This window comes from Monocercomonoides exilis (genome assembly GCF_001643675.1).
Source record: "Monocercomonoides exilis strain PA203 chromosome Unknown scaffold19-1596985, whole genome shotgun sequence".
Lineage (NCBI taxonomy): Eukaryota > Preaxostyla > Oxymonadida > Polymastigidae > Monocercomonoides > Monocercomonoides exilis.
In genome coordinates this window covers 354,134-367,810 of record NW_027150564.1, presented here as the reverse complement: position 1 = coordinate 367,810, position 13,677 = coordinate 354,134, and the positions used below count along the sequence as shown (strand labels likewise).

The 13,677-nt window shown below is 32.2% G+C and overlaps 2 protein-coding genes across 2 annotated transcripts; one reads left to right on the top strand and one right to left on the bottom strand.

The window, feature by feature from the left end:
• Positions 1-21: 21 nt before the first annotated feature.
• On the top strand, positions 22-1,113 carry MONOS_17488 (uncharacterized protein; the record flags this gene model as incomplete). Its single annotated transcript, XM_067870412.1, has 2 exons — positions 22-569; positions 663-1,113. The coding sequence occupies 2 exons, from the start codon at positions 22-24 to the stop codon at positions 766-768; spliced, it is 654 nt and encodes a 217-aa protein (XP_067728376.1). The 3' UTR covers positions 769-1,113.
• A 2,165-nt stretch (positions 1,114-3,278) lies between these two features.
• MONOS_17487 (uncharacterized protein) lies at positions 3,279-4,895 on the bottom strand (the record flags this gene model as incomplete). Its single annotated transcript, XM_067870411.1, has 2 exons — positions 3,279-4,328; positions 4,401-4,895. 2 exons carry the CDS (start codon positions 4,893-4,895, stop codon positions 3,279-3,281), a joined length of 1,545 nt encoding a protein of 514 aa, XP_067728375.1.
• Between the last annotated feature and the right edge of the window lie 8,782 nt (positions 4,896-13,677).

Here is a 13,677-nt window from a genome sequence, read left to right as displayed (position 1 = left end):
GATCTGAGGGATTCGCTGTTCATGCTGCTTCATGGAAGGAATGAGAAGAAAGAAATGGCGATTGGGAGTCTTCAGCAAAGAGAGCAGACAGCTGCTCAAATCCTGTTCTGGGTGGCGAATGGAGCTCTCCATTCATTTGATGAAATGAACAATACTCTTTCTTCCCTTGCCAACCTCAGTCCTCACATTGTGTTGTTTTCAGAGCACATGGTGATTGCGATTGCCATGCACTCCGACTGCTCCTCTGATGATTCAGATTCATCCTCCATCTCATCATCAACAGTTGTGACATCTGCCAGTGGCAACGATGATGATGATGATGACTCCATTCCCTCATCGGCATTTGAAGAGGATGAGGATGCCTTCAGAAAGGAGTGCCTGAGGTGGAAGGCACCAGAGCTGCTGATGAACAAGAAGATGGGGGCAACAAAGGAGTCAGTTGCCTTTTCGATTGGGATGATGTTGTGGGATTGTTTGACCCTTCAAATCCCTATTGGAGATTATAAGGCAGAAGTGGCAGGGCAGAAGATTGTGAATGGAGAGATATCGAATATGAAAAAAGTTGAGTGGTTTCGACTGAAATATATGATAAAAAAAGTGTACCGGTTCAGATGCCAGATAGAATATCATTTTCAGAAATGATAAAAAAATTCATTTGGTAGTTTCGTGACTATGCAGCAATACAGATTGTGTCAAATGCGATGTGCTATGCGGGAGGAATTTGAGAAGAAAGAGTCGATTTCTTTGCTCAAAAAAACAGCAGAATAGTGGAGTGTGTTCTGATAGATGAGCACAAAGATATTATCGTTGTTGGCAATGGGAACAGCACAAACAACAAAAGCGAAAGAAATTGAAAAGACAATTTTGAAACAAATGAAATGTGTATGTGTGAATGCGTTTATACATGGATTGTTGCATGCAAATAAATACTTCAAATTAACTCAAAGGGAATAAAATTTTTTTTGTTCTGAATTGTGATAATTGTTTTATAGAACAAACTCTTTATTTTTGCATATATTGAAAAATCGAATGAATTCAATGTTTGAATTTCTTGCATTTTTGTATTTTTATAAATGTTGTTTTATTTTGAAACTTCATTAAAAACTGTGCAAATAATATTAAAATAAAATATGTTTTTCTTTCTTTAAAAATTCAAAATATTAAAGTGCATATTTCACTCGAAAACATAAAAAAAAGAGCCATTATTAATATACATTAATTCAAATTTTTTAACTTTAGCAAAGTCAATCCATTTCACAAATGGTTGAAAACAAATCATTTGAAAAAGAATTAACATTCAGTGAGTTTTTAATGCGATCGAATGGGAAAAATCAATTGGCTATTGAATTGCTTTCCAAATTTGGGATAATAAAAAGAAATCGAATGTGCTGGAAATGCGAAAAAGCAATGGAATTAAGGATGCAAAAAAAAGAAAGTGATTACTATGCTTATAAATGCACGAAATGTGGGAAAAATTACAGCTGGAATTATGATTCAATTTTTATGGAATTTCATCTTTCACCATTCAAACTTACATCATTGTTGTATCATTTTTGGTACAAACACTCAATTAAGGAAGTCACTTTTGAATCGAAAATATCAAACAAAACAGTAGTGAAATTATTTGAAAAGTTAAGAAGAATATGCTGTTATTTTGAAACATTCGAAATGGAAAAAATAGGAAAAGATCGAATAGTGGAAATAGATGAAACTTTAATTCATAAAAGAAAGAACGGTGTTGGGAGATGCAGAGAACAGCAATGGCTATGGGGAGTAGTAGAGAGAAAAGAAATTGGAAAGCCACAAAAATTGATTGTCGAATTTCTTCCAGATCGAAAAGCTGATACCATATTGTATTTTGTAAAAAAGAACATTGAAAGATCTTCAACTATAATGTCTGACAAATGGTCGGCATATAACTGCATTAGTGAAAACGGCTTCACCATTGACAGTGTAAATCATTCTCTCAATTTTGTTAAGCCTGAAAATCCTAAAGTTTACACTCAAACAATCGAAAGTGTGTGGTCTCATCTGAAAAACCACATTCCAAAAAGAGGAAGAACATTCATTAAGACAAAAGAATATGTTTATGAATTTCAATATCGATTCAACAACAGACTCACACCTGCAGCATACATAAAGGAACTTTCAAAAATCAGCAAGAAAAGTTTGGATATTTTTCTTCGTTCTTACAATGAAAGCGTTGCAAGTTTGAAAAGCATTCTTCTGAAAGAAAGGAAATTTAAATTGTCTTCTTATTTATTAAAGAAAGAGGAATTGAGAAAAAGAAACAACTATGAAATGTATGATGAAAATGAACTTGATGAAATGTTGAAGAAAAAAAGATCATTAAAGCTAATATTAGAAATAAAAGAATCAACAAATTTAAAAAGAAGAAAAATAGATGATGAAGATGAGAAAGAAGAGAAAGAAGAGAAAGAAGAGAAAGAAGAGAAAGAAGAGAAAGAAGAGAAAGAAGAGAAAGAAGAGAAAGAAACAGAAACAAAAGTTGAAACTGAAGATGATATATTTTCATCAGACATTGATTGCAAAACTGCAAGAAAGAAGAAAAAGAAAAGATATAGATCATGCGATGGAAGATTTCTGAAAAACAACGACAGCCAACAGTTAAAAACGTTAGAGTTTGAAACCCTAAAGTTTTGTGAAAAAAAAGAGAGAAAGATTGAAGAAATGGAGAAAAAAGAAAAAGATAAAACAAATGCAATTCTTAATCGAAAAATACTAAGAAGTTTTATTAAGTCAACAAATATTGGAACAGAACAGTCTCCAATAAATTTATGAATTTTTATTTCACAACACTATCAATCACATCACATTTTGATCACGTTGCAAAAAAAATCCTAATTAACGCAAGTGTTCGTAAATGAATTTCTAATAAAAACAAACTTCATCTCCTTTTTGTGAAATTTGAATTACACATTTCGATGCAAATGAGTTAACAATCTTGTAATCGTAAACATAAATAAGTCCATACGCATGTCCATCAGCATATAAATTTTCATTTGTTTCATTATATTGTTGAAACCATGCTTCACAAACACATATTGGCATTAACATTTGCTTCACTTATTTGTTCCATCTTCACGCGCAAGACACAAATATGCTCAGACAATGCACTCTTTCCAATGGACTCTGCTGCAATCCCGATTATGTCAGTCATTGTCTTCACAGTTGCACCTTCAGGAAAATCTTCAACCAGCACACACTTTATTACCACGTGCGATAGTCTGTCTTCAAAATGCGATAACACACTCATCTTAACTTTCTGCTTTAGCCTGTCCTTCAAACCATTTTTTCATATTCGATATCTCTCCATTCACAATCTTCTGCCCTGCCACTTCTGCCTTATAATCTCCAATAGGGATTTGAAGGGTCAAACAATCCCACAACATCATCCCAATCGAAAAGGCAACTGACTCCTTTGTTGCCCCCATCTTCTTGTTCATCAGCAGCTCTGGTGCCTTCCACCTCAGGCACTCCTTTCTGAAGGCATCCTCATCCTCTTCAAATGCCGATGAGGGAATGGAGTCATCATCATCATCATCGTTGCCACTGGCAGATGTCACAACTGTTGATGATGAGATGGAGGATGAATCTGAATCATCAGAGGAGCAGTCGGAGTGCATGGCAATCGCAATCACCATGTGCTCTGAAAACAACACAATGTGAGGACTGAGGTTGGCAAGGGAAGAAAGAGTATTGTTCATTTCGTCAAATGAATGGAGCGCGAGATTAGCCACCCAGAACAGGATCTGAGCAGCTGTTTGCTCCCTCTCCTTCAGAGTTCCTATTGCCATCTCCTTCGTCTTATTCCTTCCATGCAACAGCATGAACAGCGAATCCCTCAGATCCACAATCAGCTTCTCATGAGGAGATGAGCAGGCCATTGCATCGACAAGATTCGACATGGATGAGGTGGTTGGGCACAGATCCTCTCCTCGAACAAATGTTGAATCTGAATCAGTTGTGGATGTGGAAGAGATGGAAGGTGAAGGTGTTCTCTTTCTTGTATCTTCCTCTTCTTCTTCATCTTTCTCCAATGCCCAATCAGGAATTTTGTCTGAGTCTTTTCCAAGAATGTATTCAGTTGATCCACTCTCACTCAACAAATGCTCAGACGACTCCGAATGTTGCATATTCGTATCATATATTCTCTTCTTTATCCTCTCTTCATTCTTCTTCTCTGCTTCCCTCTCTGCTCTCCTCCACTGCTCTTCAGGCGACATCTCCATCGTCACCACCTCAAATGCCTTCGGATTCTTTTTCACTGTGTCATTCACAATCTCCTCCAATTCCTTTGTTCTTCTCTTTTGTTTTCTTCATCTGACTGCAAATATCACAGAAACAATGATTACAAACAATAAAACAACAACTCAAACAACAACAGCAATCGGCCAAAATGATTTTCCTTCTTTTCCTCCCTCAACAAGTTTTTCATCTCCACTTGAATGTGTTTCGCTTCCATTTTTCAGAATGAAAGACTCAGTTGATGAAGGAGAATCAACTTTTCCAAACAGAATGCACACGCTCACTTCTGTCTCGTCTCTCACTTTCTCCAATTCTGAACATGAAATAACTGAGCGAATCTCATTCTCTGAAACAAACCCTTCTTCTTCAATCCCTTTTCTCACAATCTCCTCTTCATCCCCATTTTTCATGCTGATCTTCAGAGACAATTTGTGAGGAAGAAGCAGCTTCCCACGAATGCTCAAGTCCATGTCCCCACTCGCCTGTGTTGTGCTCTTCACTTCTTCCAAGACAGGGATGAAAAATGATGATCCTCTTTCACTCGCGATTCCTCCCAATTGACATCCCTCATCCAATATCCGCAGAGATGTGTTTTTCTCCATTCCTTCTCCCCCTTTAAAACCCATCTCCTTCAGATTTATCTCTTCCTATTACACTCTCTTCAACAACAATCATCACGCTCATGAAATCAGAAGTCAGATGCACCAGCCCATGCTCAATTGAATAACATGGAAGTGTGTTTGTTCCACACTGTTTTTCGTTTGATCCATTCACGCTGCTCACAATAATCGTATCACTTTGATGAATTGTTACAAATCCATTCAAATCCGTATCGCTGTGGTGTTCGCAATAATCTTTTCCATTAATTGCATTATTACGAGTGTTATGTCCCTCTCGAAGATCAAACAGAAATTGACTTTCATTGATCTGGGATGTGATGTTGTAACAATCAATGAAAATACATTCCTCATGCTGGTTGTGTCTGTATCTAACTTCATCTTCACAAATGCAAAATTCATTTTTTCTCTTCATTTCGTTGCCTGAAACATTTCTCCTCTATTTTCTTTGCTGTTGCTGTGTTAACAGGAGCTTTGTTTTCATACGCATCTCTCTTTGGAAGAAAGATAATAAAATTTTTCATGTTTTATCAAAAATTTTAATAAAACAATGTTAATAATTAAAAAGAATGTTTCACACGATTTGTTTGTTCTTCTTTATTCATTGGCACCATAGTTTAATAATAATATCCTTGTGCAGCATGCAAATAATCTTCCTAAAAATCATAATCAAAAATTGTAAAGAATTGAATGAAATGTTAATAATCATTTAGTGCACACTTTTATAATATTTCTAAACATTTGATTTGTTATATGTTCGCAAGCGAGGGTTCTATTCTTGACGAAAGAAACTAATTTCTTATTTTTTGGATATTAAAAATTTAATTGTGGGATTGATCAAAATATTTTAATTTTTTAATTTATTTTTTTTTATGTTTTATTTCCCAAATCATTATTATTAAAATAGGACAATATAATAATAAATAACATTTTATCTACTTTTTATTTCATAATTATCTTGTTTTATTTATTTTTTGAAAAAATACTCATATTTATGGGTCATTTTTTAAAATAGTTTTTTCACGAGAAACAAAAATTTTTGCGAAAAATCGGTCCATACAAAAGTTTTTAAATAATTTTTGCATTTCAAACATCACAAAATTAATGTCTAAAAACAAGAATTGCAAAAGGGACGCAGTTACACCTATGCCCTTTTTCTTCTCTTTCTTCGAACTTCTTCTCGTTGTTGTTTAGTCGGAAACACTCATGTGGAAGAAGCTTCAACATTGAAGATGTAAAAAGTTAAAGCAGAAGAAAAAGAAGAAGAAGAAGAAGAAGAGGGAAAAAAAGAAGAATTGTATGATCGTTTAATGAAACGGAGAAGAAAGAGATTGAGAATAGAAGTAGAAGAAGAACATGAGGAGGAAGAGGAGGAAGAAGAATTTGATGAGGAAGACGAAGACGAAGAAGAGGAAGAGGAAGAGGAAGAGGAAGAGGAAGAGGAAGAGGAGGAAGAAGAAAAGAAAGAGTTCAGAATGGGTGGAAATTCTTATTTCTTTGAGGGTTTCAAGAGTTGCCTGTAATAGGCGAAATGAATGAATGGCTCATACAATTCTGAGATGATCCTCATTCGCCTGTTGGATGAGCGAGAAGAGAAATTGAAGGGAGGTAAGGAGATAATGGTGGCTATGCGTGCGTTGGAGCGAAAATGCTGTGGAAAAGATGACAGAATGGATGCTGAGGAAGAATAGGAGAGAAAGAAGAAAAGGAGGAGAAAGAAAAATAGAAGGAAGAATAATTGAAAGTTGATAAGCGAAAGAAGGTTGTTCGCATATTTGTTTTTTTCACAAATGCCGGTTCATTGTTTATACCAAAAAGAAAGAAATAAGAAGTTCGACTTGTGATGAATATTTCGTTTTTGTGTTGAATCAAAAAAATCATAAACTTTTTGAAGAAAAACTTCTTGGGCTTTTCTTTTTCCATTTTTTCTTTTTTTTTCCCAACAATATGGTATTATTTATTGGTATGAAAATTAGATCCGATAACACGACAATTCTATCAGTTTTTAAAAAAATGTGTTGGTGTATTTTGCTTTGTTTCTTTACTCTTCATTAATTACATAATATCACATTAATTTATATTATAAAGGAAAATTTATTTTCAACTTAACAAAATGTTAGCATTTTCACAATGAAAAATCATAGGATTAATGAGTTTTAATGAAGATACAATGAAGTTTTTAGTTCCATATAAAAAAACAAACATTTTTGGTTGATTCTTAAGTTTTAAAGTTTGAAGGCATTTTATGTTTTTCTTTGACATTAATCTCTTCATAAAATTTTGCCTTTTCAAAGCTAATAAAAACAACAAACAAAAAGTATAAAATAAATTGATTTTGAAACGCGAATTGAAATGTAATAATATGTTCTTTTTCAAATAGAATAAGTTCAAATCGAATTCGTATAAAAATAAAAATGGATTTCATTTAACCAACGAAAAAAATTGAGAATAACATTTCTTATAAATTCAAAGGAGAATAACAGATTAAAAAGTTTGAGCAATCGGTGATAACAAAGAATGTGAAAATGCAAACATTAAAACAATTTATTAAGACATTTTAATTTAAGAAAATGTGAAAAAGTCTATTTTTTCTCTTAACTCAAAAAAGATATTATAATGGGTTTTTCGGCAATATATATATAAAATTTTATAAAATTTTAATTACTGAAAATTTCAAATTTTTTCCTAATTGAAATATTTTTGGTATTATTAAAAACAATGATAAAAAATTATATTTTTTCAAATTAATTTTTTTCTTTGACAAGAGTAATTCAATTTGACGGACGTGACGAGGGATTTTTTCACTTGTAACACAGGCTTATAATTGGCTTGATTTCTTGCGAAATGACTTTCTCAAGCAAAACTTGTTACTCATGGTGTTTCAAAAATCTTCAATCAAATTAAATAGAATTTACAAATCCGATGCAATATCCTTTTTAATTCAATTAATAGAATAAAAACTTGTGAAAGATACCTCATTTGTTCTTTCTGTTTCTTTTGCATGCATTGAAAAGATGGAATGAAAGAAAAAACAGAAAAGAAAAACTAATCAAAAGTAACTCTCATTTTGAGAAATTTGTAATGAACGTTTTTCGAAAATATTATTTCTAAACTTTCAATTTTTCATAATATTTTTCTCTGATTTCCTTTTCTTTCTTGCAACAAACAGGTGAAAGCAATCTCGGAGGCTTCAAGAATTATTCTTCCTTAACTTCGTGAACTTTTTTGAGAATGTCTTCGTTATTATCATTGCGAATGCGGATCTTTTTTCTGCTCCTTGCAATCTTTTAACTAAGATGTTTCTGTTCGTTTTCTTCTGTCAGGTTCCAAAATTCTTTTCTGGAACGTTTTGGTGAACGTTTTTTATCTTTTTTCATATTTTTTGTAATTTTTGCTTGTTCTTATTGCTCTTGAAGATAATGCAAATGATTCAATGCATGCTTTATTTGATCCTCTAATTCATCAAGCGTTTTTTTGTTTGTTGTTTTTTTTATCTTCTGAATGTCCGTCCAATCCTTTCACAATTGCTTGCGGCTGAGAAGATGAAGAAGATGTATCGATGGATGAAGATTGCTCATTTATGGAAAACTCGTTATTTGTTTCTTGTTGATTTTCATTTTTTCGTGTTTCCTATTTCGGATAAAATTCTCCAAAAAGTTTTTCTTTTTATTGAGTGGTTGTTTCGCACGACGAAGATTCTGTGTTGCTATCTGTTTGGGGAGATCCTGCTATTCTTTCCAACACATGAGCTGACATCATACGCCAAGTTCCTGTTTAAATGAAAGAGGATCGAATGGTTGATGGAGCTGATGCAGCTGCAACTGCATCAGGAAGTGCTTCTGCCAATGAAGATCTGTTACTGGTTATTGAAAACGGATTAGGTGTACAAAACTTGTTGTAAAGAGTATTTTTCAATTGAGAAAACACGCACGAATCGCATGGTTGTAGAAGATGCGTCATGTTTGGAGGGAAGAATTTTTGAAGAATTCATTTTTCTTTTGTAATGTTTGATACGTACTCATCGTAATGTGTTCGGTGGTAGTCCATTAGCGGAAAAGCTTTGTGTGTTTGAGATGGTTTTGATTTATTGATGATAATAGGAAACCAGTTATTCAACATGATGGATTTAAGTATTTCTTTTGTGATCCATCCAGAAGAAGCTGGAATGAAGTGGATGTTGATACAGGAAAGAGAAGAAAATTCTGAAGGAAGATCTTTCGAAGGCCAAAGAAGATAACTGGGTAATGATGAGCCACAAGCACAAACACACATGCACAAAGTTGAATTAGTCACTTTTGGAGGTGATGGAGGAGCAGGTGAATTTTGTCCTTTGAGGCAAACAACAAGTTATGAAGTTGTTTCACCAATTGACAAAGATGATTCATCAAAATTGTAAATATCAAAAGACCTGATTTTATTCCCCGAAATGAGAGATGATAATTCAGTGAACCAAGATCTTATTTTGTAGGGAGATTGCGCATCAATTTTCTTTATTTCCATTTGTCAGGAAACAGCCGCATGCAGTATGCTACTCCATTAACGAAATTTATTGGCATTCTTTTTGTTGATTTTTTTTGGCTCCTGATCTGCAGCTGAACTTTTTTCAAGCAAATCAACGCACTAAAATGAAATGATAGATTCGAAAAGTTGAAACAAAATAATCACATTCCATCGATTGAATATCTTTGACACGAACAGTAGCTTGCTCCGACAAAAGAGCCAATACTTGATTCTCAATTGTTTCTAGCTGATTGTCGGTAATTATTAATGGGTGTCCATCGTGTCCGATTTCTCTTCCTTCCTTTTCTGCCTTTTTTGCACGAAACCAAGCACCTTTTGATATTATTTTTTTTTGAACTGCAGTTTGCCATTTTACATGAAAGTTATGTTTAATAACAAATATTTTTTATAGGTGACTCAAAAGCTCTATATTCACTTGCTGCAAGTTCTCTATGTAACTGAAAAGGAGTTGATTCCATGCTTTTAATAATTCATTATGGATTTGATCAACAAGAAATATAAGCTTTTAAGATCCAATGAAAGTCAAAAAAATGCAAATGTCAAGGATTTATCTCCTTGATAACTATTAAAAAATACGCAAAAACACACAAACACTTTTTATTGCTTATTGTCTTGTAATATGAAACTTTCATAAGTTTTTGATTTTCAGATAATGAATCGTTTTTAATATTCAAGCTCTTTATTAATGGACTGATTGTCTCATTCCAATAAAACAGTGAACAAAGTTTGGAATGTCCAATTGTAATTCTTTTTTCATTTTGAAAATACTGTTTATTATTCTTTGTTTCGGATCGGGTTTTGCACTTGGATCGGGTTAAGCACCCACTGTATTATTGATTTTTTTGAGAAAAGGTGACTTCAGTGTTACACCATTTATTATTCAGATTTGGTTAACTTATTATTCGAAATCGTTTAACTTCTTGTTCAAATTGAATCAAATTGAGTATTATTTGGAAATATTTATTTGTGAAAAATAATTTTTGGATGAATATCAGAAAGTGATGGGAAAATTATCTTAAGTCAATATTAGGAATGAATATGAGAAATAGTATCTCATATATAGTCATGGACAAAACCCGGGAAAGGGACAAAACCCGGAAACATTCCCCACGGTTTTCAATTTCTTCAAATTCTAATATTTTTCTTTGTTTAATTGAATTTGTTGTTCACATACATCTGGAAAAAAACTAAAAAATGGAAAATAATTTCTATTAAAGTGGCTTTTTGAATGAATTCTTTTCTTTTTTAATTACTCTTGTGTGAAAAAATACATTTACCGAAGTGTTTGGCATTTGTTATTTATAAAACAAAAACGAATATTTATAAATCAGTATTCAAAGATTTTGTTTTTTGAAAAGAGAAATGCTATTTTGTTAAAATCATACTGTCTTCCCCAAGATGATTTTGAAACCTTCTTTCTTTTTCGTTTTTCAGCCGCAAACAATACATTCTCCCTGATTTCTGCTTCAAAGTTTTGTCCAGAAATTGTTTTATCTCTTCTTTTGTTCTGTTGATCATTATGTTGAATCATTGATATCAGCTTGGATTGGACGATACTATATTTGTTCAGTTCACATTTTCCTGTGAAAAAAAAAAAAAAAAACAATTTTCTGAAAAATAAACCTTAAAAATATGATTTTAATAATTCAAACCTTCCTCACGTGGGGTGTTCTCCTCAACAAATTCATCACTTGTGATTATCTTTTTGTTCATGATAAGGGAAAAAGTGCATGAAAAAGTTAGCGAAGAAATTTTTGCGATTGACAACTGATTGGGCAATCGATCCAGAACAACGGAAGGATCGAAGGGCTCAATTCCGCATTCATAAAATTATTTTCTGATTATGCTGGAATCAAGCTCAGCACTCACTGCATCTTCCAAAGCTGGAACAAGAGTTTTTCTATTGGCAGATACTCCACTTTCGGAAGGAGGCTTTAAAGATGAATACAATTATTTTTTGATTTACACAAATACATAGCGATCAAGGTGTTGAGAAAAATGAGTTGTATGAGATGGAAGAATAACAATTTCAATAGAATGTTTGTGACACCATGTACAAACAAACAAGCAAAGCCTCGGTGAATGCCCGTCCATGATAAAAAGAGCCGATGCTTCCGATCCATTCAGTTCAATTCTTTTTTTGTCTATTGCAGGTAAAATGTTTTTCATCATAATTTCTTCGCAGTCACTTTTTGAAATCCATTCACTTCAATTGGCAATAATTCCAACATTTCAAAACTTCAAAAGTTGAAAATCTTTCGGAACTGTTCTCAAAGGCCACAACATCAATGGATTCAAAGAAGATCCATCGGAGAAAACTCCGAAAATTAATGTCACTTTAGGCTCATGCTGTTATAAATGTAATACTGGCTGTTTTCGATCTGATAATGTGATAATGTTCTTTTTATCTGATTTATAAAAACTGATTCCAGTTTCACCAATATAAAAAATCAGGCACTGACTGATCTTTTTTTTTTTTTTTTGTTTTTTTTTTTATTTTTTCCAATAATGAAAACCATGAAGATATGTTAAAATTTTTTTTGCAAAGTTCCTTTTGTTTTATTTTTTATCAAAATCTTAATTTCATGTTTCTATCAAATTTCTGTTTTCACTCACCATATGGTGCTATTATGAAAACAAAATATTGACAATGTTATTATTTCCATTTTTGTGAAGTTTCATGAGAGAGAACAGAAAATTGATTGAAATATGAAATTTTTATTCTTTCTGAAAATTAAACAAAAGGAACTTTTCAAATTTATTTAGATAAATTATTAAATAATAATAATGAATTAAATATTTCTATGGATTATTCTTTTTAAATATGGTTTTCTTCTTAATTTTTATTTTTCTGAAAAAATAAAAAGTTGCTGTGAAATCCTATCTGATGTTTTCAGAAATGCATGGAATGAAAAAGGAAAAGATTTATTTAATCAAATAACAGTTCAATCGAAATTATCGCCAACAAAGAGCTTCTCAAATGATTTTCATTGGAGAATTGATAGTGAAAAATTGAAGGCTAAGGTATTTATCGGAAGAAGAAGCGGAAAGATAGGAAAAAACACTTTTCAATTGGGATGATGTTGTTACACAGTTAACAACTAAAGACATCCCTAGAACAGCTTGTTAAACAATTTCAATTTCGTCTTTAAATTAATTTTTTTCACAGGCAAGGAAAATTTTTATTCAATATACAAAAAAATCTGCTATATGCATTTTGATGCAAAGCATACGAAGTGTGTGTAGCCTTCTCGAAAGACACCAACAGCTCAAAACAATTCACACAATTAAATTGGACAATGCTCGACAAAGCACTTTTTCGAAAAGCAATGTTCTTTTGTTTTTGATGCATTTGCGTGAATTAATGAAACAAAAAAAGTGTCACTTTTCGTTGGTATTTCAGTTGAATGAAATCAGCTTTCAGTCATCGGGCAAAAGAGAAAACTTGAGAAATGTTCCAAGAAAATGCCCTTTCATTCAATTTTTAAAAATGCCTCCTATTCATCACTTCACTCTTCTTTTAACAGTCAAAGCAGATGGATGCCATCAACCGACTCATCTCCTGTGACCTTATTAATGTGAAAAAGAGATCAAAGAACAGGGGAGAGATGACAGTTTCATATTGTACACATAAAAAAAGTGGATGAAAAGGAGATTTTTTTGAAGAAATAATGTTGACAAACGTTTCCCCACATGAAAAAAAATATTTTTCTTCAGGCATTTTCGTTGTAGAATTGTGTACTTTTCATTGACTTTTTTTATATAAAAATATACTAAAAAATATGTCCATTTTTTGACATTCGTGAAATGTTGGGAAACTTCATATTATGATATCAACGATGTTTGTTTACGGATCTGAAAATCAAATTTGTTTCAAAATCTGAGAAAGCGAAACAAAGTTATGAGTGAAGCAATTTTTCGATGCTTTATGTAAAAAAAAAGCTTTGAAAGACCGTATATCCCCCCACATTAACAACAATTTTATGGGATTCAAATCATTATTTGTTTTTCAATTATCTTTATTAATCAAAATTGAATGTTCTTTCTGTTTCTATGAATTATTTACTCAAATTCACATTTCCCGATTTAATAATTTTTCATTTTCATTTATTTTTTTTTCATAAAAAATTATTAATATTTTTAAAATTTTTATTTTGATTTTGATTTTATTTATTTATTTGGGTGAAAATACGGACTTTAAAACTTTTTTTTACACAAGGCATTGAAAAATCACTTTTCTCATAACTTTATTTCGCTTTCTCAGATTACA